Here is a 26,111-nt window from a genome sequence, read left to right as displayed (position 1 = left end):
TTGTGTTTCCTTATAAGAAGCTTCTTAGCAGTGGTGGGAATGCAAGGAGACTGACTGTAGGTGGAGTCAGAGCCAATGGTAGGCGGAACCAAGAGTATGCTGGGATTGCCCAACTGATACGGAGTATTAGAAGACTCTGTAAACAGTGCAAACTGATTTATTCATGCAGAATAAACCCTAACATTTCTTCTTTGCTATTGCATTGAAGTAAATGATACCCTGATGCTTTCAAAGCTGCCAAATGCGCCTGTGCCAGCAAAGCTGGGGAAAACACATAATCCCTGCAGATATAAAGCAAATGCATCAAGGGAAAAGGCTAGGCTAAAGCCATCTTCTTTGCATGCTACATTGGCACATATACAGCGAGGGGTTTTGTTTGTTTGTTTAAAATATTTCTAACGCGCCCTTCATCTCAAGTGTTCCTGGGGCAGGAGACCATAAAGAAAAGGAAAAGCACAAATGCCATCAACAACATCATAAAACCAGATAAACCATTGGTTAACATGAAAAACAATAACAAAACCTGGCCATGAATATGGAAGGTTTGCTCAAATAAATAGATTTTCTGAAGGGGGGGTATTCCATAATTGAGGGTGAACCACAGAGATGGCACATTGGTACAAAATTTGGTATCTCAAAGAAGATGTTTAGAGGATACACTCTTGCACTAATAAACAAGGGGTGAAGAATCCTATAGTAGAGAATCAGACTATAAGGACATGTGCCATGTGACCCATGTGATGATGTGGAAAGGAAGCCGGAAATGGCAGTCATGGCTATGCTGGGCAACCCAGGGAAAAGGAGAAGCAGCAGCACTGCTTGGGGGGGGGGGGAGTTTTTCCTACCTACTAAAATCATGCCTCTGTGAAGTCTGTCTCCATGATCTGGTAAGCAACTCTCCTGCCATGCAAGGAAAAATCCACACCCCTAATGAGATGAGATTCATGCAAAAGGAAAGTCTGAAGAACCTGTTCAACAGTGCAATCAGTTCTCTCCAGAGGAAACAGAAGGACAGAGCACTGTTAATTACAGCTACCTGCAATTGCACTTAGATTGCTGGCTTTCCTTAGACAGCTGCTGATTGGGGATTGGCCACAACCACAAGGAGTTGCTCGAGCTCAGGTGTGAAGAACCTCTAACTCTCCAGATGTTGCTGAACTACAAGTCCCATTACTACTAGCCTTGTCCCTTCTTGCTGGAGTTGATGGCAACATCTGGACTGCCAAAGGTTCCCATCACCTGCTCTAGCTGATGGTTCCCCAGCCCTGAACTGAGTAGAGGTGAGCTCTGCTAATTGAAGGTGAGTGGGGAAGAGGAGAGATTTCCTTCAAAGTTAGACACTGTCTCCTCAACCATAAAAGGCCCTCCGAGACTGTCATCATTTGGGGTGGGGTGGAGCTCAGTTACATACCAGCAAATTCAGGCTGCACAATTAAAGTTGATTTGTGGGGGGTGGCCTTCTGTGGAAAATCAGGCTTTTTGCAATAAGGAAAGCAATTGTAAAATCAGGGCCGGCACAAACATTAGGTGGGGTGAGGCTGCTTCTTCAGGCAGTAGAAACCCCCAAGGTGGAATCCCTGCAAGCACCTCACCTGCCCCACCACCAGTGGGGAAGTTGCGCCGGTATCAGCACTCTCACCGAAATCACAAGAGATATTGCAAAGTGCACGGGATCTCGTCCAGAATTGGCATTGATGCTGGTGCTGCTTCTCTGCCAATGGTGCAGGCAGCAGGGTTGGTGGCGCAGGCGGCAGGGCAGGGTAGCACTTCCCGTTTCACCTCAAGCAGCAAAACAGGACTCGCCTTCCCTGGGTAAAATGGATGGGAAGTGTGGGGTGGCACTTGCCTTGATGCAACCTAAGCTGCCCACAAACAATCGGGCTGAATACTGATTAAATAGCTGTGATTGCCTTATCTCTCTGCAAACAAATCAGACTCAATGCTCATTAAATAAGTCATCTAGACAGGACCAAACAAGCAGTCTTGCCCTGCGCACCACGGTTCATACAGCCTAGCAAATGCTGCATCAATAGGACTACGTGTTTTGCCTCAGCAGTATCATATTTTTTTTGTGTGGAACCAGTTCACAGGCACACAGTGTCCCCTTCCTCCCAAAGGATCATACAGTGAGAAATGCTAGTGATGGGTTACAGCACCTCAGACCCAACAGAGTATTCCTGTGCAGTGGCGTAGCGTGGGTTGTCAGCACCCGGGGCAAGGCAAGTAATTTGCGCCCCCAAACCCATGGATTTGCGCCCCCAAACCCGTGGATTTGCGCCCCCTAACCCTAACCCCCAGGTGTTGTGCCCGGTGCGGCCGGCCCCCCCTGCACCCCCCACGCTACGCCACTGTTCCTGTGGCAAAATGCAAAAAAGATTCTTTCCCCCAACTTCTCAAAGCTGAGAATGAAGAAGACTCGGCTACTGATCGTTATCCAGGGAATTCCTCATTACGGCTACCATTGTTTAACTAATCCTCTTGGTCTAGATTTTTTACTGCTGCGGATTTCTCAAAATCCTGACCTAGATTCGGCAATCACAGACGTGATTTATGACCCTAGACAAAGTCTTTTTTCCCTTGCCAGGCACACTGTCTGCATTAAGAGGGATGCGGTATTCTGAAACGCCTTCTGTGAAAAGTTCCCTGTGATCCTCGCTGAAACTTAACGCAAGGGTCTAGCTGCTTGGCTTTTACATTTCACAATCCTGTTCAAGGTGTGAGTCCAGGGATAGATGCCAGGGACCTCCAAGTTTCAAAGAACAGCATTGAGCACCTTAAAGGTTGGACACTGGATAAATTTGATCTCACAAAGTGGACTTCATAATATTTATTTATCTCCAGCGCACATTGGAAGACCTGTGGGTAGAGGGGGAGGAAAACCAATTAAAATTATTACTATTTTCACTCCTGGCCTCCACTAAAAATGTTAAGATCGCTCAGTTCCTCTATAAATGTTTAAAGTAAGCATTCTACCTCTGCATAGTTTATCTCCCTCCCCTCCACGCTGAAATACATCCCAGTGGTTGAGACATTAAAACACACTCATAAATGTCTCATCTGGCACTTCCTGCTCAGAAGGGGCTCCCCATTTCCCCTCCCTGAAGCCCCTCAGTGGTGCAGTGCAATAAAACAGTAAATGACTTTGCATGCTACCTCCTGGCATCATTGGCTTCTAATTAAGAAATAATGAGGCAGACTCCATTCTAGACTGCGGAACTAATAAATGACGACCAACAGGTCCCCTGCCCCAGCTTTATTTCAGCAACGGAAATAATCCTGCCCAGCTCAGTGCTCCCATTTGCATAGGGCAGATTTTTGTAAGTGGGAAGAAGATTCTCATTATCTCAATGGAGGCAGGGGAGGAAGCAGAAACAGAACGGAATCCCTCGGCGCGAATCCGATCCGTGCTTGTGCTCCACCCTGCATATAAAGCACATCTTTCCCTCCAGGCAAAGAGCAGGTGGTGTGAAACCAAGAACTTTAGACCCCTTGTGTCACTGGAGATTGCATAGAGCATTTCACAGTCTAATTGTCTGCTAATTTTGCCCCCAAAATGAGTTTTTGGGATATCATACTCCCCTTCAAGCAGAGTGTGTGCCAGGTAAGATGGAGAGCGAGGATAGGGAACCTTGGGCGCCAGGGTCATCTTGCCATGGGCCCAGTGGCACTAGCTGGAAGGGGGTAGGAAAGACAGGATGTGTCAGAGGAGGAGGAGGACCTAAGGTCTTCTAAGATTCTGGGCCATAAGAGGATAAACCAGTGGCCCATCAGGTCCAACATTCTGTTAAAAACCCACAAGCAGGACCTGAGCACAAGTTGCTCCTGAATACAGATCTTCCATTTCCATACTCTCTGGAGGGGAGGGGAGGGAACCAACTGAAATCTGTGGAAATATGACCATTCCTTATCTTTGGGGGAATTGCTCTAGCTGGGCTTCCATTTGTGTCTTGCACAGAAAGAGAAACATTAGCTGCTTTCCATAGCCCTTCTGCCCCTATCTGAAGCTGGTGCTGCCTTGCAACTGGGAAAGGACTTCATTGTCCTTGTCAAGCTCTGTTTGGATGACATCTCACTCCCTGTCATCATTATGCACTGCCCATACTCCCTTGTCTGTCCCAGGTCTGGCTTCCTTCCACCACTTATACAAGTCCTGTGCCCCCTTTCCAGCCATGATGGAGGGAGAATGTTTTCAAGCACACACCTTAGCCATCAGCAGCAGTGATGGACGGGGGAATGCCAGGAAAACAGTGCGTGGCAGTTTGATGGGCCCCGGCTGAAGTATTGCACAAGGTGTGTTGGCAAGAAGCCTTTACAAGGCATCTGCCAACAGTAAGAGCATTAGCTTTGTGTACAGACTATGCAGCTTCTTGTGTGTGTGTGTGTGTGTGTGTGTGTGTGTGTGTGTGGTGTTGAGTGCTGTCTCTGCGTCTGTATTTTCTTAGCCACAGTTTATCTTCCCCCAAGAAGACTGAAGTTTATCAAAGTTAGATTCCATTACGCCAGTCATATGTTCTTCAAGGCTCAGCCTGGCGCAAAGGGATGGGAGGCTTTTTCAGTCAGCACAACATAAGGCTGAGGTGATCCATCAATGCTCAGACTGTCTAGAATGTGTCTGTCTGCCCACTAGGGACACCACCGCAGTCATGGCAGCTGCAATTCTGCACTGATATGGAGTATGCAGCATAAGGAAGCAAACACAGCTAGGGCGGGAACCACATTCTGCCTTCAGTAGCAGAAATATCATACTGTGGGTGGTGCACTACCTGATCCAAGAGTTGGAAGGGTCTGCGTCTTTCCTCAGCAAGACACCCTGCTCCAATATCCTATTCCACAGGTGGGTATCCTTGGTCTAATTTCAGTGGCTGACAAGGAGGAGGAGATGGAAATGAAAGGAGTAGAACAGTGAGAGAAAGGGGCAACAGAAAAAGAGAAAGAGATAATGGGATGATTGAAAAAGAAGAAGCTACTTTTGGCTCTGGGTCCACCCATTTTTGGCTCTGAGCTTGCCTGCTTTAGAATCTAGCCCCACCCACTGCTGTTATGTGGTCCCTGACAGATTACCCCAAGTGAATGTGGCCCTGTACCGACCCCTGTTCTAAGCGGATAGTTGTATTGGTGTTTATCTGCACAGAGCAGCAATTCTCAGTAGAGAAAGTACTGTCAGGTCCAGTAGGTGTTTAGGGAATAGGAACCCCTCCATGCATAATTATATAATACATGTGAGAGAGAGTGTTTTCAGAAAGAACTATCTTTCATATACATGCCATCCTTGCATTTGTGCTAGTATCCTATCCCAGAATGCATTGTGCACCCCCTTCATTTCATTTCCTTTTTCATGCCATCTGTATACCCCTCTTTTATTTCCAAAAGGACAGCCCAAGCAGCCGATGACAACAACCAAAACGAGCACCAAGATGTCAAAAAGAAGAAATCAAACAATATGGGAAAATATCCCACAATAAAAAAATCACAATAATCTGTCAATTATATCCCATGGGGGACATTAATAATTCAATTAATAAACATGATTCAAAATTCATGAACATCAACTCAAATTCCTAAAGTAAAATCTGCTAACCCAAGATGCTCTAAGCAGGCAAATACAGATTAATATAAGGCCCCTTCAAGCATTCAGCCTGGAGTTGCAAGGCCTATAGTGGGGCAGTGGGGACTGGGGGCATATTCTTGACTAGGAAGAGGCTTTTAAGCATGTTTACCTAAATATGCTTATAACTCCCTCTGTACTTTGACTTAAAGAAGCTACGACCAGGAGTGGATGGGGCATGCCTGGTGACACACGGGGGAGGGGCTGCCACCCTATGCACTTTAGCCCTCACATGTCAAGGCTGAACACACCTAACATCCCTCACATCAAACCTGTTCACTCACCACAGAATTAAACAGAGTTGTCAAGTACTGGAGTTCCCCTCTCCCTTCTGGTAGCTCACTGATAAGAATTAACGAGCAATTGGTAGATTTATAGTCCTTCTATTACAGCATTATGTTGCAAGCACAAACAGTCAGCCCTCTGCAAGGATATCAGTTGCCTACTCTGACTCCACCCCACTTCCGTAGCAAGAAGCATGCCAACAGGAAGTTCTTCCTTTGATCTCTAATACACTCGGACCTCCAAGTTTGGAAGAAGGGAGGGAGAGGGTTCCACCCCACTCTTGAATGATGTATCACCCAGCTGCTCCCTCCCTTCTGGTTGCTTAGCTACTATCTTATCGCTGGGTAGCTCCACTCTCAACTGTGCAGCTTCTGCGTCTGCCTGCCTCACTGATTCTGGAAATGCTGGAAGCAGAGGGAGGTGAATATTCCCCCTTCTCTTCTGTTAGATCTCCCTGCAATTGCATTCCCCAATCTTCTGATCCAGACCAACCCGTGACAAGAGACAAAAGAAAATGCAAGTGCCCCTTGCTACTCCCCTAAGTCACCCAAGGTGATTCTTCTTTGGAGTTTCCCCTTTGCATTCACTTCAAGTGTCCTGATTTTCCAGGGACAGTCCCGGAATTAGAGAAGCCATCTTGGTTTCTGATTTGATTCTGGAGTGTCCAAGTTTTTCTTTTCCTCCCCTTCTCGTCTTGGAGCACAATTAAAAGTAGTGGACAGATCAGACTCCCCGCCCTCCTCTCCTTTTTGGAAACAGGAGCCTTGCAGAGGAGGCTCTGTGTAATCCTGACCACTGTGCAATTGGAGTTCCGGACCGCATGGAAACCTGCTGCATGTATGTATCTGTAGGCACACAGGGGAGGCCTTCAGCTATTCGGTTCCATAGCCTGGGCTTTTTTTTTTCCTGCCTTCCTTCAGGGCACACAAGTCTTTAGTAGCCCTAGTGAAGTGGTTGCCTCTCAGAATAATTAATTTACTTCCATGTCTGGCTATAAATACAAATCAGGCAGCCAGAAATGTAAAGAGCTTAAAGGAACTAAACAAAGATTCATCAATCCTCCCATTATTCAAAGAAGACAAGGCCTTTGAGAGGGAGAGGGAGGTAGTAATACAAGTTTGTACCATGTTCTGCTTCCCAAGTCCCAGCCCATGGCATCAGGAGAAATTAAATATAGCCCTCAGCATCCTGAGACTTGATCCTAAAATTATACATAGATTAATCCAAACCCCCACTTACATCGGACTGGGAAGGGGTTGGATTGAGCAGATGTGTCCCTTCACCCAGCTCTGCCAGCTAAACTGGCAAACTTGGGTGGGTGGAAGGCTCCTTGGCAATGTCCTCTGTCAATGTGGGTCAGTGGAAAGCCCTGATGCGAAGGCAGGATTGGACTCTGGATCTCAAGGCATTTTTCTTACTGTGGTGCAAAAGCATCAGGTCTGATCCAGACCTGGTTTGCTGCACCAGCCTGGAGCTAGTTCAAGGATCAGGCCCAGTTGTCGTCCTTCTTATCAATGCCTTCTGCTATGACTAGGGTTGCCATATTTCAAAAAGAGAAAAGTTGTTGAGCGCTTTTTTTTCAAAATCTGAAAGAAAAATTAGTTTTTGGCCAAAGTTGTAGAGTTTTTTGTGCAAAATCTGGACATATGGCAACCCTAGCTAGGGGCTGGGGGTTGGATGGCACCCTTTAACCAGGAAGGATTCTCTTCACATACTGTACATGCAGAACATGTGTGCTTTAAAGGAGCAACTCTGCAAGACAGGCCTGGTACCTTGCACATGACGTCCGTTGGCAAATGTTGGAGTCCCAGCAAGAGCACATCAGTGCTGGGACTGGTCTGTCAGGGAACTGCCATCGGAAGGAAGGGAGGTGGAAGGGCTCACACAGGTTGGGAGAGACTCAGCAGCTGAAGAGGGAACCAGCAGGGGGAGAGGAGGTGAGCTGAGGGGAAGTGAGCAGGAGGGATGGCTCAGAGACACTTCCAGTGAAAACAGTGGGGAGGTTTCAGGACCTCCTGTAGGGACACCCACTCCTCGCCGGAAACTGTCACGCAGAGAGTCCAGAAGACGTGTTTCCGTTAAGGAGCTTTTATGTTGGAAGAGATTCCGAAAGCAGCCACTGTCGGAATCTGCCAGCGACTGACGGAGCCATGCTTAAGGGGCTCCGTTGCAGACAGAGGTTTGCGGACTTAACCAAACTCTGAGGGACTTGGATTTTACGCACAAGCAGCTCATCATGTCTCCCCATTTTTTTGTTAGGCCCTAACAGAAGTGTTTGCCCCCCACAGAAGGACTCGTCAATGCCACCACCATTTTAATCCTCAGTGCAACCCCTCACCAAGACCACTGCATTGTGAAAGACATTGAGAGGGAATTAAAAATGGTAGAAGCACAGGAAAAACTAGCTACGTGGCAGGAGACTTCACACCACCTGCTGAAAGTTTCTTCGCACAAATCATCTACTTTGATCTGCACTCTACAGTCTTCTTGGCTGCCCTTTTTCCTGGGCTGAATTGTAGTTGGCTGTACAAAACTAAGAGTTACATCTGTTGCTTCTCTCACTTTTGCCTCTTGCTCTGGCTGCCACTGGCAGGCAGCCTCCAGAAGGTCGCTCACATGATAATATGGCCCTATCAGAGTTACACACACAAACACACAAAATGGCTTTCCTTCATGACAGAGCACAGGGGTGCAGAGGAGAGGTTGGCTGGTTTTCAAATGATAAAAGCTTTGTTGGCTTCTCTGCTTTTCCTGCCAAAGCCGCTGAACAAATGCTTCTCCAATCAATTCAAGGCAGGGAAGAGAAAATGGAAAGCACTGCTACCTGGTACATTGTTGCCAACAGAGGTGCACATTCAATAACCCTTTTCCCTAGGGGTATTTCCTTGGTACCACATAACAAACAAAAGGAATGCTCTTCCAAGAAGGTAAAGCTGCCTCACAGACTGCAGGGCAAAAGGCAGGTAGAACTAGAAGAATGACCGGCAAGGGACCAACCCTAGCTTTTTGTAAGAGAGACCTGCTAGATCTTGCCACTCACTCAGTTCCAGGATCCTTCACTGGGACTCCCTGCCACTGGGAAAGCGGATTAATATTTGTGCCGGACAAAAATGAAATGAGCAACATGGTAACCCAAAGGGAGAGGCCCATCTATTGATTGACTGTGGTAGCCATACTTGTCTCTTCCCGATGCTGTTGGAGGACCAGGATATGCAATGCTCAGGGGTGATGGCCAGGCCTTTTTTCTGGTGTGCCCAAGCTGCCCACCTCACTTCTGCAACCCTCAGTGCTCCTTTCCCATGGTTGTACTGTGGGAGGGAGGAGGGTGGTTCAGGAATTGCTCCAGGCTTGGGACTCAATGGGCCCTTCAAACAGCCAGGGTACAGCTGGAGAGGCAGCTTTCCAAATCATAGCATATCCTCCAATTTTTGGACTAGAGAACCCAGCCATTGTCCAGCTCTGTCTCCGGTCTTAAGCAAAACACACAGGTGCTCTTGTGCTTTTGTCTGGCAGTGGCAGCACAGCATGAGAGGAGCACCTAATCAACAGAGATCAAATCAGATTTCATAATAGGTACAAAATGAGGTTACATTTTGAGATGGAATAAGCTCTTCATCAGGGGAAATTTAGCTCAAAAGAGGCACCTTTTCATAAGCATCGTTGTATAGCTCCTGCAAAAGGCACTCTGTGTTGGCAGCTTGGATGCACTCAGCTGTTCTTGTTATGTTGCCTCCCTGAGGGAAATTGTTTTCTGCCAACTCTCCCCCTTCCTGATTCTGTTCAGCTTATATTCTTTTTCTCTATACCATTCCACCTTCATGGTGATTCATTCTCTCTGCCACCGCCCGCCCCCCAAACCTGGAGGTGGGCATTGGAAGTGGGGGATGGGATGGTGGGCAGAGGCTGACTGGTTCACAAGATGCGGGTGGGAGAAGTCAGATGCCATAGCCAATCTTTCATTCAAGCCCCATGCTCTATAATGCTGGTTCTAAATCTCCTCTTGCAGCCAGGGATAGCCTATTGATCCTAGCCTGGGAATGCAAACAAATGTATTTGTTTGATTGATCAAACAAGGTTGCAAGGGGGAGAAGTGGTTGCTTTGTAAAAAAAAAAAAATCCTAGGCAGCCAAGGTCTAAGTAAAGCACAAAGCAGCAAGAGAACAGTCTGTTCTGGTGGTTAGGATGGTGATGGTGGTGATACAGGTGTTAATTAACACACCAGTACCAGAGTAGTTGCATTATATTCAACACTGCTTTGTGAATTGCCACTGGAATTATTTTGCAAACATTAAAGTATTAATGCACTTATTACTGTCTGCATTTCTTGCGTTTAATTTCCCTCTGACATCACAGCTAACACTTTTTCCTCTTTACATCTGTGTGTGTGTTAAATCTGTCAATTTAGGATAACATTCCATTCATTCCATGGTGGACTTTTGCTCACAAAAACTTATGCCAGAATACATTGTTTAGCCATTAAGGTGCCATAAGACTCTATTGTCTTTGTTGGTACAAACTAACATAGCTACCCCTTGATAAATTTATTTAATTGTTGTTTGCAGCAGCTGCTGCTGCTGTTATTAAATGTATTGTCAGATACCAGTACCGTACATCAAGTTTCATCCCACATCTTAACATTCAACAGAGTTAATGCATTACAAACTTATTAACACAATGGCAAATGGATGAGTGGTTAAACCAAAGACCTTATTATGCTTGGTCAATGAACAACTAAATGGCTTGTGTATCAGCTGTACATCACACAAGATTTGTCTTGTTTTTAATTGCTGGTGGAAACTTTTGCTACCTGGATTTGGTTGTTTCCCTTCTTCCCTCCCCATATTCCTCCCCCCTTGGCACCATCTTTTGCATTGTAAGCCTGAGCAGAGTACTTATAGCCAGTTAAAATCTTTGCATACCACCCAGAACATTTTTGGCATCTTATAAATAAAATGAAACAAATAAAAATAGCGTTAAGACAATTTGATCCACGTACATAACATCCCTGGCTATAATGCAGCGGACAAAATAGGTGTGATGACAGCTCTTAGCAAACGCTGCTTTTGTGATTCATAATCTTGAGTATATTCAAGTGCAAGCCTTTGAATCTTCCCGGGACTCTTCCAACCCCCACTGGGGTGCTGGAGAAAAAGGAAAGCCTGAAGGTAGCTAGAGGGCTCTAGCACGATGCAGGACTGCCTGGTTTATCCTGCCTCTCATCTGCCTTGTAATCTTGGGGATGGCTTGCCCATTTTCCCTGGGATAAATCAGGGATGAGCGTGTAGGTGTGTGCATGAGAGTGAAATGTTATATGTACACAATCCATTAGCCGCATCTTCAGAGCACCTATAATGTGCTAAAGCCTCCGACAATTATCTCATGCGATGAACAGGGAATGCACTACTAATGAGTTTACCCGCCTGCTTCTGTGAACAACCACACTCCCCTGCGGTGGCTGGTTAGAACAAGGCACTGAAGGAAGCAGCAGAGAAATGTGTGGGACTTATTTTTAATTAGCTTCTTTGTTGCTTGGCATTCTGGTGACTTCCTGGAAGGCTGAATCTTCTGCTTGAGATCAAGCCAGAGGAGAGACTGGAACTGATCTGGGCTGGAAATTTGGGGGAGGAAGCTGGACTCCCAAGTGTGAGATTCGGCTGCATTAAGCTTAATGTGACCAGATGCAAAAGAGGGCTGGGGCTCCTGCATCTTTAATAACTGAGCAGAGGAGGAAAATTCAGCAGGTATTCCCTACACCAAGGTGCAGGAACCCTGTCTTCTTTTGCATCAGCTACTCTGCATTAGGCACTCTGCTCTGCAGAAATGCTTATGATATGTACTGTTATATGTTAGTTAGCACATGCATTTTCTGGATTTAACCATGGGGTGCTGGGGGAAAAGAGTGTGAGGAAAGACAAGGTTCTTGTCTTTGTAAAAGCCATGTAGAGGAAGAAATTTGGGGGCATGCACCTTCTCAGACAAGCAGCCCCCCACCTGCTGCAACTGCCTCCCCTGCACAACTATGAAAAGTTCATCACATTTGGTTACCCAAACTGGAAAGTATTTGCAAAAGACAGAGGAAGAATAAAAATGAAGTACTGAGCAGAAACAGGTTTGAAGTAAAGATGGTGCTTCTGAAAACAGAGCTCAGAAATAGCCACGGGAGGTATGGAGCTAGCAACCAAAATCTTGCAGACATTAGCATGTCATGCACAGTCCCCAGATCTTTCAGGGCCACCATTCAGAAATGAGTATGGCTGTGTGTATATGGGTTTACTTATTGAGGCTGCAATCCGATTCACACTGATCTGGGAGCAAATCCCATTGAACTCTTTGGGCTGTACATCTGAGTAGACATGCATGGGATTGCATGGTTATTTATTTCTAGTGCCATTGACAAGTAGTCAATTGCTTTACAAAGAATGAGAGGGGAGGTCCCTGCCCCGAAGGGCATCTATAAATAGAAATATCAGACACAAGAAAGGCAACAGGAGATGGAAACAGGTGAAATGGAGTGGATTATGCAATGAGTTCTATGCAGTGCTTTTTTTCAGCCAGAGCTCAGTTGGGCACCATTGCCATTTTAAGAGAACAAGGGAGAAGTTCATGGTGAGTTCCAGACACCTCTTTTTCTAGGGGAAAAAAAATGGCACTGGTTCTGTGCATTTAACTTTAGTTACAAGAAGGGTAGGTAAAGGTAGATCAGGATCTGTTGGTTGCACAGTTTAAGGTGGGTCAGGAAGGATTTCTGGCTCCTGGTTGTTTAACTGTACCACCGGGGGGGGGGGGGAGACTCTTCCCTCCTTAAACTGTATAGTGGACCCTCTAGTTACGTACCACTCTGGATACGTAACTTTCGGGTTACGAACGCAGCAAACCCAGAAGTGTATACTTCAAGGTTTTGGTGCACGCGCATGTGCAGAAGTGCTCTGCGCGCCACGTGTGCGCGCAGAAGTGCTCAATCGCACTGTGCACATGTGCAGAAGAGGCGCCTCTGCCTATGGACTTTTCAGGTTGCGAACAGACCCCCAGAATGAATTTAATTCGTATCCGGAGGGTCCACTGTACTGCTGCTGAAACAAAGAAATGGGAGGAATCAAAACCCAAACTCTGCCCTATTCCAGTCCCACCCAGGTATGCAATGCACCAGCAGCATCGGTGTCAGAAGGGTACCTCCATAGCTCCACCCCAGCACACATGCTAAGCTTGATGGACCTTCAATGTAATCCAGCAATACTGTTCTTGTGGTCAGCATCAAGTGGTGAGCTGCATGTGCAGAAGAGCCACCACAGATGAAACTCCACAGACCAAATTTTTGTAGCCCATGACATCATCTGAACATATGCAGTTCAAACACACACTCGACACTCCAGTGTTAAGCCATAGCTTGCTGGCTAATAAAATGACAAACATGCTCATCTGAACCAACCTTCCATTTTTGGTATAACAATGGAAAGTGCATGATGCTTATCCTGATTCTCCTAACAGGCAGCCTTGTCGTATTGGTAGGGGAAGGCAGTCTGCAGAAAATGTCATAGGCACGTCTTATGCTGTTTAACAGTCTGATCCTGCTCAGTACTTAAGCTTCTATTTCCCGGTTAGCTTCAGTGCCTTGAGACATTTAGTGGGACATTAAGGTGCTGGGAGTTTGCAATAAGTGCAAAACACTCTGTAAGGCTTGGTCCTTTCGATGGATTGTCAGGGCAACATCTCAGTCCATCTGGTGTGTTTTCTGTATTTATCTGTGCAGCCACCTGCTATCTCCTGAATTAATACATTTACAATAACAGAATTTGACTTTATTTTATTTTTAACCTTCCACAAACAAGCTCCACCAGTCCCACCTGCCCACAATTGCTCTGTAATTAAAGATCTTGTTCTCTCAGTGAACCAATTGGCGGCTGTGCTGCAAGCACATGCAGTCCATTACAAAGGAGACAGATTGAATTTTAACAGCCTCTTGGAGGGTGCATTTGGGCTCCCGTGTGACTGGCCCAGGCCCCACAATAGCAGGATGATTAAATAAAAGAGATGTAGTCCTCTCGCGGAAACCACATTAAATTCTATTTAGGAAGCATTTGGAAAACTTCCAGCTGATGTCTGGGGACAGTGGTGCATAATGAGTTACCCAAAGGAAAAGCCAGTGTCCTCAGGGTCCTTGCTCTATGACTTCTATTTACCACTGTACTGCTGCCATCCAAGCACCCTGGTCCTAAAAGCACATGATTCAAAGTCAGTGCCAGTGCAATGGATGCAAGCTCCTTCCAGATAAATGAGTTTAGAGGGAAGACAATCGGCTTCGTTTGATGCATCTTTTACATGTGCTGAAGGTTTCTTGAACAGAATGCATCTCTGGATATGCGGGGAGATAAGAAGCTTGGTCCCTGATCCTAGCCATAAGTGTAGATGTCTTACTGCATTCAGCGCAACTCTTTCCCAAGTAAACTGCCACTGGTCTCTATGTCCTAGAGAGCAGCCTTCCCCAAGCTGGTGCTCTCCAGATGTTTTGGCTGGATGGGGCTGATTGAAAGCCAGAGATGCTCCACCCCTGTAGTTGAAGCAATCATCTAGTTGCGGTTTTCCCCATTTTCAAAGCTCTTGCCCTTTCCCATGACACTAACTTAGGAGTCACTCCTGATGATAATGTACTCTTAAAAAACAATGACTGGGAATCAGTAGTGTAGAATTATGAGCTCTTTTCTACACTGTATTGAACTCACGCTGTGAATGTGCTAGCAGGGCTGCTGGATGTGGAAGGTGTGAAATCATGGAAAGGGAGGAGATGCAGAGGAAAGATATATAATAGTGGGGAGGTGAGGGGGATATCCTGGGGAAGTAAATGGAGAGGTGGACTAGATTTGATGGAACATGACTGCTTCCTTTTATGCCACAGTCCTAGGTGCAGTGTGTCTGAGAACTTCCCCTTCCCTTCTTTTGCCCTGGCACTTCCTCCCAAAAATCCACTCTTTACCACTGAATAGCAGGGACGCGCTTGGTGCTGTGGGTTAAACCACAGAGCCTAGGACTTACCAATCAGAAGGTCGGCGGTTTGAATCCCCGCGATGGGGTGAGCTCCCGTTGCTCGGTCCCTGCTCCTGCCAACCTAGCAGTTCAAAAGCATGTCAAAGTGCAAGTAGATAAATAGGTACCACTCCGGTGGGAAGGTAAACGGCGTTTCCGTGCGCTGCTCTGGTTTCACCAGAAGCGGCTTAGTCATGCTGGCCACATGACCCGGAAGCTGTACGCCAACTCCCTCTGCCAATAAAGCGAGATGAGCGCCGCAACCCCAGAGTCAGCCACGACTGGACCTAATAGTCAGGGGTCCCTTTACCTTTTAGGAGTAAATAGCAATCCATGGGAAACCTGGAGAAGAGGAGACAGAGGCAGCTGTAGGGAGGCAGGGACCTTTAGTCTCGGCAATTGATCCATGGGGGGCAACTGATCCTACCAGGGATGAGTTCGAAACTCTGCCAAGTCTGTGCAGATCTTGTTCCTGCTAATAAAGGGTTAATGCCAATGTGCACAGTGTGATTTACTGCTGGCTTACTGCTGTCACGTATGGATAGAAACATACAAGGACTCAGTAGGCTAGGAATGGCAAGCAGAAAGAAGAGAAAGGGAGAATGCAACATCTCCACTTGTTATCCAGCATCTCTTCACAGCATCGTTGCAACCAATTAGGATGTCACTTGGTAGCAATTATAGAACCTTAAGGTGCCTACGCACAGTGAATGTGAATGTTTTTGGTTAGTTAAGTTGGAAGTGCTTCAGAGTTCGTGTGTGTGAAAAAGATGCCCAAGATTTCAGAACTAGCAGTTGGGGATTTTAATGAGCAGCTACACTATATGAGATGGTAGCTGTGGCAGGTGTGCTCAAATGCTAGTCAGAGAGATTTTGGCCCCATGATGTGAACCCGCTGTGGGTCGGCTTCATCTCCTTCATTGAATCTAACATCCCAGGCTGTAGAGAGTTCTCTCTTTTGAAGAACTCTGCTCTCAACAATGTGAAAAATCTTTGTCCATGGCACACAAGAATTTTTTGTGTATCCTCATAGAACTTCCATTCAAAGATCTAGGGGGCGGGGGGCAGGCATCTGTGACAGCAAATTGGTAAATTTCATTTCATTTTTTATTGCATTTAGATCCCACCTTTTTCCTCCAAGGAGCTTGAGACATGGTTGTCTCCCCCTGCATTTAATCCCCACCACAACTCTGTGAGGTTGCTTAGGCTGAGAGGCAGTGACTGGTCCAAGGCTACTCAGTGATCTGCGTGACCAAGTGGGGATCTGAGCCCTGGTCTCCTAGATCTTAACCTGACCTACACCACACTGGCTGTCATGCATTTGCTCTGTGTATGTGGACTTGGGTTGGCAAAGAGCACAGAAAGTATAATGGTACAGATGAATGGCCAAACTAATTGGAATTTGTTTTATTAAGCTCTAATAAATCCTCCTGCAGTCACAATCATTCATTCAAGACTGTCACAAAGGACTGTGAAAAAATATGTGCAGGGGAATTCCCAGAATCCTCAGTTCTGTCAAACAGCGACTGGTCCCATTTTCAAAACTCTGCTCCCAACTAACACACTGCACATTTTCCTTGCCCTCTTCCTGGCCCAAGGTATGTTGAAATGTGTGAAAAGGGAAAGCCACAGCTCTGTGTTCTCTTGTAAGCAGGATGTTGCTTGCAGTCGACTGGGAGTTTTACAGCAAATTAAATTTAAAAATGTCCATTTTTCAAGCTTTCATTGGTGTCTGGTGCCCACTGGGACTGATAGGACAGGATAGAGGGAGACCCAACACTAGCAGGAGCCAGAGCCAATGGCAAGAAGAGTCAGCTAATCTTGGAGCAGATAGAGCCCTTGGCCAAAGCCCAACCCCACCAGTCACTGGTGCTGGACCTCTCTTCTCATTCACCAACATCAAGAAACATTAACACTCCTGCCTTAAAGTCCTGCCTGTTAGATTTATTTTATCACATAGATGTAATCTGCCGCAGAAAAGATGACAATGGGAGAAAAGGGGCCATAATAATTCAATCTGGAGCCTGTAGCTAAATAAAGCAAGCAACGCAGAACCATGAAACAGAAACCTAGTTCAACAGAGTTCAGCAGGGCAGGGACTAGCCTAAGGTCTCCTGCTAATTACCTTTGCAGCTCCTCCATTAGGTAAAATTGCTAAATCCATAACCAGAATTGACTAGCCCATATGCTTTGTGTGGCTGTTAACAATGAATGGCAGACAAGGAATCAGTAATAATGAGTGATAAGCACAAAATGATTAATGAGGAGTGACAGACGACGCAACTGTCATTCTGCACAGTTTGATTGCTAGAATACTGTCCTCCTTCACCCCCACCTCCCACACACCCCTCCTCTGTAACAAACTGTTTGCTAGAAGCTCATCTTCACCAAACCTCCACATTTTGACCTAGAAAGGACATTTAAGGCAAGGCCAGTACAAATGACATTATGGGTCTGACTCAGTGGCGTAGTGTGGAGGGTGCAGGGGGGGGCCGGCCGCACCGGGCGCAACATCTGGGGGTTAGGGTTAGGGGGCGCAAATCCATGGGTTAGGGGGCGCAAATTACTTGCCTTGCCCCGGGTGCTGACAACCCACGCCACGCCACTGGTCTGACTGAAGGATTCCCACAAAGGTCTCCTACAATAATTGATGCAGTCCACCTACACTGAAAGAGGGTGATTCCCTTCCCCACCTAACACTCATCTTATATCACAGGTGATGGAAAGCAAAGACGCAGGCTTTAACTGACCAAGCAATGGCCACTTGGACCTCCTCTGGACCCAGGTTCCATGAAAGAGAAGAGGGCAAGCACTGGCTGGTCCATAGGATGACCTAAAAGAGAAGTCCCAATTTGTTTTCACTGTTGTTGTTTTTTAAAAATAACATTTATATAGCAATATTTTAATTTAAGAACTTGTATTCCAAAAGATTTGGTCCAGAATAAATGGATCCTTCCCCTCCTTGCCCTTTCCGCATAACAAATAAAATACAAATAAATAAATAAGCCTATACCCACTTCCAATTGTATTTCCACCCTCCCAGAGCTTCAACCTCTAGATGTACACATAACATTAGAGGCACTTAACTAAATTAACAAAAAGATAAAAAGAATGGAGGGGAGAGAGAGAACAAAAATAAATGCCTTGAAAATAAACTGTATGCTGAGCCTTTTCAGAAAGGCTTCCTTAAAGCTGATTTGCTTTAACCCTCACTTCATACTCCCAATTCCAAATAGAAAAGATCAGCATTTCCAGATCAGTTTAACGGTTCTTCTTCAAACCACCTCCCGGCTTTGAGGTTCAGAAAGAGAAAGACCCTGTGATTTGCAGAACAAAACCCCCAATCATCTATGAAGTTTAAACATGCAACTTGCAATCATCATGCACTCCAGGAAAATTAAATGAACAAGGCTGTGGTTTTCCAAGGCCAAAGAAGTTAGTTAGAGGCCCAATGCTCACTCTATAAAGGATGTCGGAGTAAAGATTATATGCCACTGCCTTGCTGTGGCCCATGTGCCAAAATTGATCCTTTACATTTACGCTGCTGCCTTCCACAAGGTCTTTTGACTTTTATTATGCCAACTCCCAGAGGAACTGCACTAAAGAAAGGGTGGGCTGTATCGATTTTCACATCCTTCTTGATGGACCTTCATCTTTCTTTCCCCTCTCTGCGGATGTGTTTTCTTCCATAAATCCATCCAGATCGTGCAAAACAATGTATTTTCCTCTTTTAAAGGAGGCAGGTACAGAATAAGGTTCCTTCATTTCCTTGAGACTGGAAAGTGATCTGGGGAAAACTGATCAAGATATATAGGCAAACATTGTCTTTAAATAGAGTCTCTGGACACACAAAAAGCAGGTGTCAAGAAGAGCTCCAGGCTAGGCTTTTCTCTGGCATGCCAGTTTCCTAGGTGCGCATGTTTTCCATGTGTTTTTGTGAGAAGAGTGTTCAGTCACCTCTCTTCTCAAGGCTGGCCCAAGAGATTTTGCTGCCAAATGCTAAATACAAGAGGGTGCCCACTCCATGACTAGGTTGGCCACTGTTGTTTAATCACCTTCAACACACATCTCAAGGCAATGTACAAAATGCAATAAAAACAGTGAGCAACAATACAGAAAACAGTAGCAGAGTAGGTCTGGCAGAGAAATATTAATCCAGATGAGAAAGCTTGTTTGAACAAGAAGGTCTTCAATTGTTTATGGGAATGTGTAGCTGGTGGGTGCCTGTTGTATCCTCACAGGATACATGCTATTCCACAGAACAGGGGCAGCCACACCAGAATGAATTTAATAATAATAATAATAATAATAATAATAATAATAATAATAATATTACCCCATCCATCCAGCTGGGCCTCTCCAGCCACCCTGGGCAGCTTCCAACAGAGATTAAAAAGACACTAAAACATCAGTCTTTAAACACTTCCCTAAACAGGGCTGCCTTCAGTAGCCCTCTTTTAAGTGTTTACAGAGCACCCTTCAGATATCTTGGGGGCATGAAAGTGATGCTCTCCAGCAGACTGCACTGACCTACTGGGCATTTAAGGGGTAATGTGGTCTCTGAAGTAACATGGTCCTAACTTGTATAATGCCTTATATGCTAGTACCAGCTCAGACATATTTCACTACTCCAGGCGCTTTTGGAAGAAACTGGTTTTCTAGATCCAAGAAAGGGAACAGCTTGGAGGGCTCAGGTGGAACAGCCCGGGGGGGGGGGAGGTGCAGATGTGCTGCTACACACACACAGAGAGAGAGAGAGAGAGAGAGAGAGAGAGAGAGAGAGAGCAGCTGCAGCAACTGTCTCCTGAGGCAGCTACTTCATCCTGTCCAATTGTAGGGCCAGTTCCATTTGCCCACTCTCAAGATTCAGCTGTCTCATCCTGCTGCATGCTATCGATCAAGCCTGACTTCTGCTGGATTGTGCATTTAGAGCCATGCCAGCAGATAAATGTATTAAAACATCCAAATGGCCAGTAGCAATCCCCGCATGGGTCTTCAAGCCGATTCACAAGTGAAACTAAGAACACATTTGAGCCTGCGATGTGTCTCTTATGAATGCCATTAATGTGGGTCTAGGAATGGAAGGAGAGTGATTTTTACAGCAGGTTTATCCATCCTACCTTCTCACGGAACGTGTCTGTGAGAGTTGCAGTATAATCATATGAGCACTGGGAAGATGGAGGCAGAATAATAGTTGGTGACATGGTTTTCCAAAGGATGGCATGTCCCCCCCCCCCCCCCCGTCCCTGGGAAGGAGATTAAGCTGATTAATCTGCCAGCAGAGCAACCTGATGAATTACTCACAAGCTGCCAATATAGCCCTTGACTGCAGTCTGCACTCAAAAAAAGTGTGTGTGCATGAGTGCACACATGCACGCAAGACTGAGAGAGAATATATTCTCTCTGAGCTACAAGCCTATAATGGGCTATTCCTTTAAAAAGAGAGAGACACAGAGAGACAGAGAGACAGACAGACAGAGAAATTCTTTCCAGCAATTGCAGTGTATGCATTTAACTTTCTTCCTTTTTTGTGTGGAAATACTGTATTCTGAATGAAGGGATCTCTTAATCATGCATAACTTTTTCTGGATTGTGTAAAAATCATTCTAACTTTTATTTCCTGGCTGTAGATTTGTTATAAATCAATTAAACATTACAGCAAATCATAGTTAAGCAAGTTTAACTATGGATTTGTGTTTTGTCTGAACTGACAAACTGCGGTTTGTGACTAACCAACAAACCAGGATCAGAAGCTGTGCTTTGAAACAGGCTTGCAAACCATGGTTTGTGCTACCTGTGGTTTGGAGTTGTGTCTGAATTTATAAACCACAGTTTCCCCAACTTTGGAGGCCACTGTGCTCAGAGACACAACTTCTGAGCTGGAATGAAGGAATGAATGATTGATTGAATACAGAATTCAGTCATAAGCATGGAAGACCCATTTGAATAGAGAAAGAATTATCAAAACAAAATAAAATAAAACAGGCAATTATATAGTGAGCTAGAAATTCCCAGTATCTGCTGAGACCAAATTCCACACTCTCAGTTTTCTTACTGAATTCCCATTTGGCAACTTCCTCTTAAAACGTTTTTTTTTCTCTTGAAACATTTTTTTAAGTACTGCAACCTTAAAGTTTGCTATAGAGTGCCTTGATGGTCTGAAAGAAATGGACTCCTGCTGTTTTTTATGTCCGATTTGTGTCCATTTAACCTCTTCCATAGCAGAAAACCATTTTGACATCTGTAAATGTTTCAGGGGTGCTATTGGCAGCTGATGGTATATGCCACGTTGGAAGATGAGCAGGGGGACAAACTCTTGCTAGGACTCATATTGTAAAGTATCTATATGACTATAGGTCATATAGACGAGGTGGGTAGACGAGGTGACAGAGTTAGCACAGAGTTAGTTTGTTGCAGGGTTTTATGTTTCTGCTGTAGCCCACCGGTATTTGGTGAGTAGCCACTTCAGACTAGGGGGACTGTTCATAAAGAAGGGCAGGCCCACCTCCAAATGGCCATGAGGAGGAAAGGTCATCTCCCCAAATGAACTGCAGATCCTGGCTGATACACTGGAGAGGTTTCAGCTAAGAAATGCAGGTGACAAGTGGTGCCCTCTAACTTTCTGTGCTGGGCCTGTCTTCCACAGTCAATGACTCCTGGGTGAACTACTCTCCAGACCCTGTCAATCTGCTGCTGCCCACCCCCACCCCTCCAGCACACATACACAATTCCCTGGCTGAGTACTGGATTTTAAGAATGCCTGGTGTAAAACCTGCAGGCATTGTTCCCTAGAAGGACGGGCACAAATGCAGTAGTATCATAAGACTTGGCTGTAGGCAGTGGATCATGGGGGGGAAGGGGAAGCAGGCAAACATTAAAACACAACATTGAAAGCCGTTAGCAAGCCATGAGGCCTTTTTGGTCAAACAGATTTGAACAATTTTCACAGAATGTCAACCCATGATGGACACATGCATACTTCGGTCATGAGTTCTGAAACACTGCCTCTGCCACACTTACAGCAGCTCTGTACGAAATCTCCACAATGGCATGCTAAGCTTTGACTCCTGTGTGTTACTAGCTTGTGAATTTCATTTCTTACACAAAGTTTTTTCGTTTATCTCTTTCAGGTACAGCCTTAACAAGAAGTCTGAATGATGCAAGCCAGAGAAAAAATGAACCACTTATGGAGGAGGAAAAGGAGAAGCTCTGATTAGAAAAAGAAGGACCACAAGGCCCATTAGGATGACCTCTTTAGCTGAGGAAGCCTCCTACCCCTAGCACAGCACCCTCCCTCAGGAACAACAACTTCTGTGGAAGCTTCCAGGGGTGGCAGGGCAGTGGATTTTTGCTGTCTGCTCTTCCCTGTTTCTGGGTTTTGTTTTTGCTTATGTTGAGTTCCAAATGTGTCCTGTAAAAGCTTACACCTTGCATGGAAGTTGGACTTGCCAGTTGAAAATGAGACACTTCCAACTGAACTTGCTTCTCATCTGTATGGCAACCACCACTGCAATCCCTGTTGTGCCCTGGAAGGTCAAATGCCCACTGCAATGTGTCTGCCAGATCAGGCCATGGTACACGCCCAGGTCTGTGTACAGGGAAGCAGCCACAGTTGACTGTAATGATTTGTTTATCTCCACAGTGCCTGAAAGCTTGCCAGAGGGGACACAGATTCTTCTCTTGCAAAGTAACAATATTGCCAAGGTCGAGCAGAGCGAGCTGGACTATCTGAAAAACCTGACAGAGCTAGATTTGTCACAGAACAGCTTCTCAGACGTTTTGGACTTCGGCCTGAAGAATGTGCCCCAGTTGCTGAGCCTTCACCTGGAAGAGAACCAGCTGGCTGAACTGCCTGACAACAGCTTCCCGGGCCTGTCAAACCTCCAGGAGCTTTATCTTAACCACAATCAAATACGTAGGATTTCACCCCAAGCCTTCTCAGGCCTTGGAAGTCTTCTTCGGCTCCACCTCAACTCCAACTTCCTGAGGGCAGTTGACAGCCGCTGGTTCCAAGTGTTGCCCAGTTTGGAGATCCTCATGATTGGAGGCAACAAAGTGGATGCCATTTTGGATATGAACTTCAGGGCCCTATCCAATCTGAGGAGTTTGGTTCTGGCTGGAATGAACCTGAAGGAGATTTCAGATTATGCGCTAGTAGGCCTGAAAAGTCTGGAGAGCCTTTCTTTCTATGACAACAAGCTGGTCAATGTCCCCAAACGGGCGCTGCAGCAAGTCCCTGGTCTCAAGTTCCTGGATCTGAACAAAAACCCGCTTCAGAGGATTAAGCAGAGTGACTTCACAAATATGCTGCACCTCAAGGAACTGGGACTCAACAACATGGAGGAGCTGGTTTCCATTGACAAGTTTGCCTTGATCAACCTGCCTGAACTGACCAAGCTGGATGTGACCAATAACCCTAAACTATCCTACATTCACCCGAGTGCTTTCCACCACCTCCCCCAGATGGAGACCCTCATGCTCAACAACAATGCCCTAAGTGCCTTGCATAAGCAGACACTGGAGTCCCTCCCCAATCTGCAGGAGATCAGTATCCATAGCAACCCCATCCGCTGTGACTGCGTCATCCGCTGGGTCAACAGTACAGAGAACCGCATCCGCTTCATTGAGCCTCAATCCACATTATGTGCTGAGCCACCGGACCTAAAGAGGAAGCACATCCGCGACGTCCCTTTCAGGGAAATGACTGACAGGTGCTTGCCCCTCATCTCCGACAAAAGTTTTCCTTCCCATTTGGAGGTGGCAGATGGTGAGGATGTCTCTCTTCACTGCAGGGCTCTGGCAGAACCAGAGCCAGAGATCTACTGGGTCACACCATCAGGTCTCAAGCTAATGCCCTACTCTGAAGATGGAAAGTATAAAGTGTACCCTGAAGGGACAATAGAGATCCACAAGGTTACAGCACAAGAAGCTGGGCTGTACACATGCATGGCTCAAAATCTCATTGGTGCCGATACAAGAAGCATCAGCTTGATGGTCAACAGTTCTTTCCCCTTCAGCGAGGATACTCTGGAGCTGCTGGTGAAAGACGTCCAGGCCTACCACATCTTGGTTGCTTGGAAACCTCATCTCAATACCATTTCTTCCAACCTCACATGGTCCAGCTTCAACCCCAGCCTGGACATGATGAGTGTGGCCCGTCTCCCAACAGGCACCCATATGTACAACATCACACGGCTACACCACAGCACAGAATACTGGGCCTGCCTTCACGTCGCCTTCGTAGCCTTGCAGAGCAAGGTGTCCTGCGTCAATGCTAGGACTAAAGAGGCACAATACCAGTACCTAGAAAACAGGCAGAGCGCCCTACTGGTGCTGTCTCTTTGTGTTTTGTTGCTGCTTATTAGCCTTATAGGCAACTATGGTTTGGGTGCTCTCAAGCCGCAGCCTGGGAGCCACAGGGCCTGCATGCCATGGAAGTCAGGTTCCTCTTCAGTGCGTGTTGTGTATCCGACTTATATCAAACACTGGGATCAAGCGAGGAAAAGTGAGACACTCCTAGCCATGGAAGTTCAAGCAACACCACTAGACTCCTGAAGGATTCTGGGAGCTTTTTCCCCCCAGAGAGGGTGGGCAAGAAGTTCTGGTGGATTAAAAAAAATTACCAAATATAAATGGGGGGGAAAGCTCAGCCATGAAAACAATAAGCATGGAGGATGAAGACAACAAAATGTCCCCTTTGGATGTCCCCTTACCCAACAAAAATCACCACTTTGGCCAAACAAATGTTCTTTTATACCAAGATGAACAATCCATTGTTTATGGAGGGAAAGTTCCAGCAAAGAAAGTCAGTGCCCAGAGAGCAGACACCATGAGCTTGGAAGCACCAAGCTTTGCATCTCACCATCCCTTTATAGGCTGCCTGTGGATCCCCTGGCAGCCTGCTACCAATGTACGTTTTGTTCAGCAAATTGCTGCTCCCTTGGAGATACAAAAAAGAGGCTTTTCCCTTATGTGTACATGTGTATTGCCCATCGAGAATCTAATCTTGAACCAAATCCACCAAGCCTCTTCTTGTAGGCTGCATGGGTTGCCTCCTGGGGACCACCTTAGGGAAGGTGAATATGGAGGAAAGGCAAACTTATGGGGCTATGAGATCACAAAGAACAATAATGGTCCTCAGAACAATGAATGCATCCTTCAATCTATTAGCAACATCAGTTAGCAAAAATGGATTGGATCTCAAAAGTGGATTGGAGATTAATTTCAAGGCTATTTTGTAAACTTTTGTGAATAATGTTTAAAAAAAGAGGAAGAGGGAGGGTGAAGAAATTCCTGCTTTTCTGTTTTTTGTAAGAAAAAGAAAAGAAGAAAAAAAATCCTTTGTATACCAATCTACCATAGCTAGAAGGCTTTATGCTAGGTCAGCATTGCTTCAGCTAAGGGGTGGGCAGTGGGGAGGGGAGGCTATGGGGGGATAATCTTTAATGTAAGAGAGGTTTCAAAGAATAAGAATCTCTTCGTTTTGAAGTGGCTGATCTCCACGCTGCATAGCTCAAAATATCCCAGGAGACAAAAGCAAGTGGAGGGGGTGAGGGGGTGAGGAAAAGGGGAGAGGATAAATGTTTCATTTTCTAACTCTGTCATCACCTCTTTGTCTCTGATAAGCCAATTAAAATTGCAAATGAAACATACCAGTGGGCAGTGTGCTTTCCCCAAATCTCTTCCTAGCTGAGCAAAATAAACAAATGCATCAGTGGGTTAGGGGGTACAACACATAGGAAGAAACTGTTCTACAGAAGAATCATTGCCAGTAGTGATCGATGGGGCAGCAGCATTTACCTGACTTCCCATCACTGGTGCTGCTTATCGGGAGGATGAAGGGCAAGGTTGGTGCAGTGCAAACACACCAGCAAGTGACTCTGGATGCTGTTGGACTGCAACTCCCATCGGCCCCACTCTTCATGACCAACAGTCATGGTTGATGGGCTGTGTAATCCAGCAACAGCTGGAAGTGCACAGGATCCCCATCCCTGACGAAAAGGATCATGCAGCCGTCAGATGTGATGTAATAGTCACTTTATTCGTATCCCACTTTTCCAGCTGGCACACAGTCAAGCATGGCAAATGCATCCACTAGATCTCTGCATAACCAACAATTTGGTGAACAGTTGCATAATAATAAAAGTATAGAGTGCAACTCCCTCTGGCCTAGGTGATAATTGGCAGGATAGCTAACAGGGCT

The 26,111-nt window shown here is 46.0% G+C and overlaps 1 protein-coding gene across 2 annotated transcripts in view; it reads left to right on the top strand.

Annotated features, from left to right (window-relative positions):
* LRRN2 (leucine rich repeat neuronal 2) overlaps positions 1-25,556 on the top strand; it is a 155,945-nt gene extending 130,389 nt beyond the window's left edge. For both annotated transcript variants that reach the window (XM_082228145.1, XM_082228146.1), the window contains exon 2: positions 22,039-25,556. In XM_082228145.1, the coding sequence (XP_082084271.1) occupies positions 22,313-24,463 (2,151 nt within the window). In that variant the 5' untranslated portion in view covers positions 22,039-22,312 and the 3' untranslated portion in view covers positions 24,464-25,556. The remainder of the gene's footprint in view (positions 1-22,038) is intronic.
* The last annotated feature ends 555 nt before the right edge of the window (positions 25,557-26,111 follow it).

The sequence above is a fragment of the Podarcis vaucheri genome, assembly GCF_965113315.1.
Source record: "Podarcis vaucheri genome assembly, chromosome: 6".
NCBI classification, from domain to species: Eukaryota; Metazoa; Chordata; class Lepidosauria; order Squamata; family Lacertidae; genus Podarcis; species Podarcis vaucheri.
This window is presented reverse-complemented; position numbering and strand designations above follow the sequence as displayed.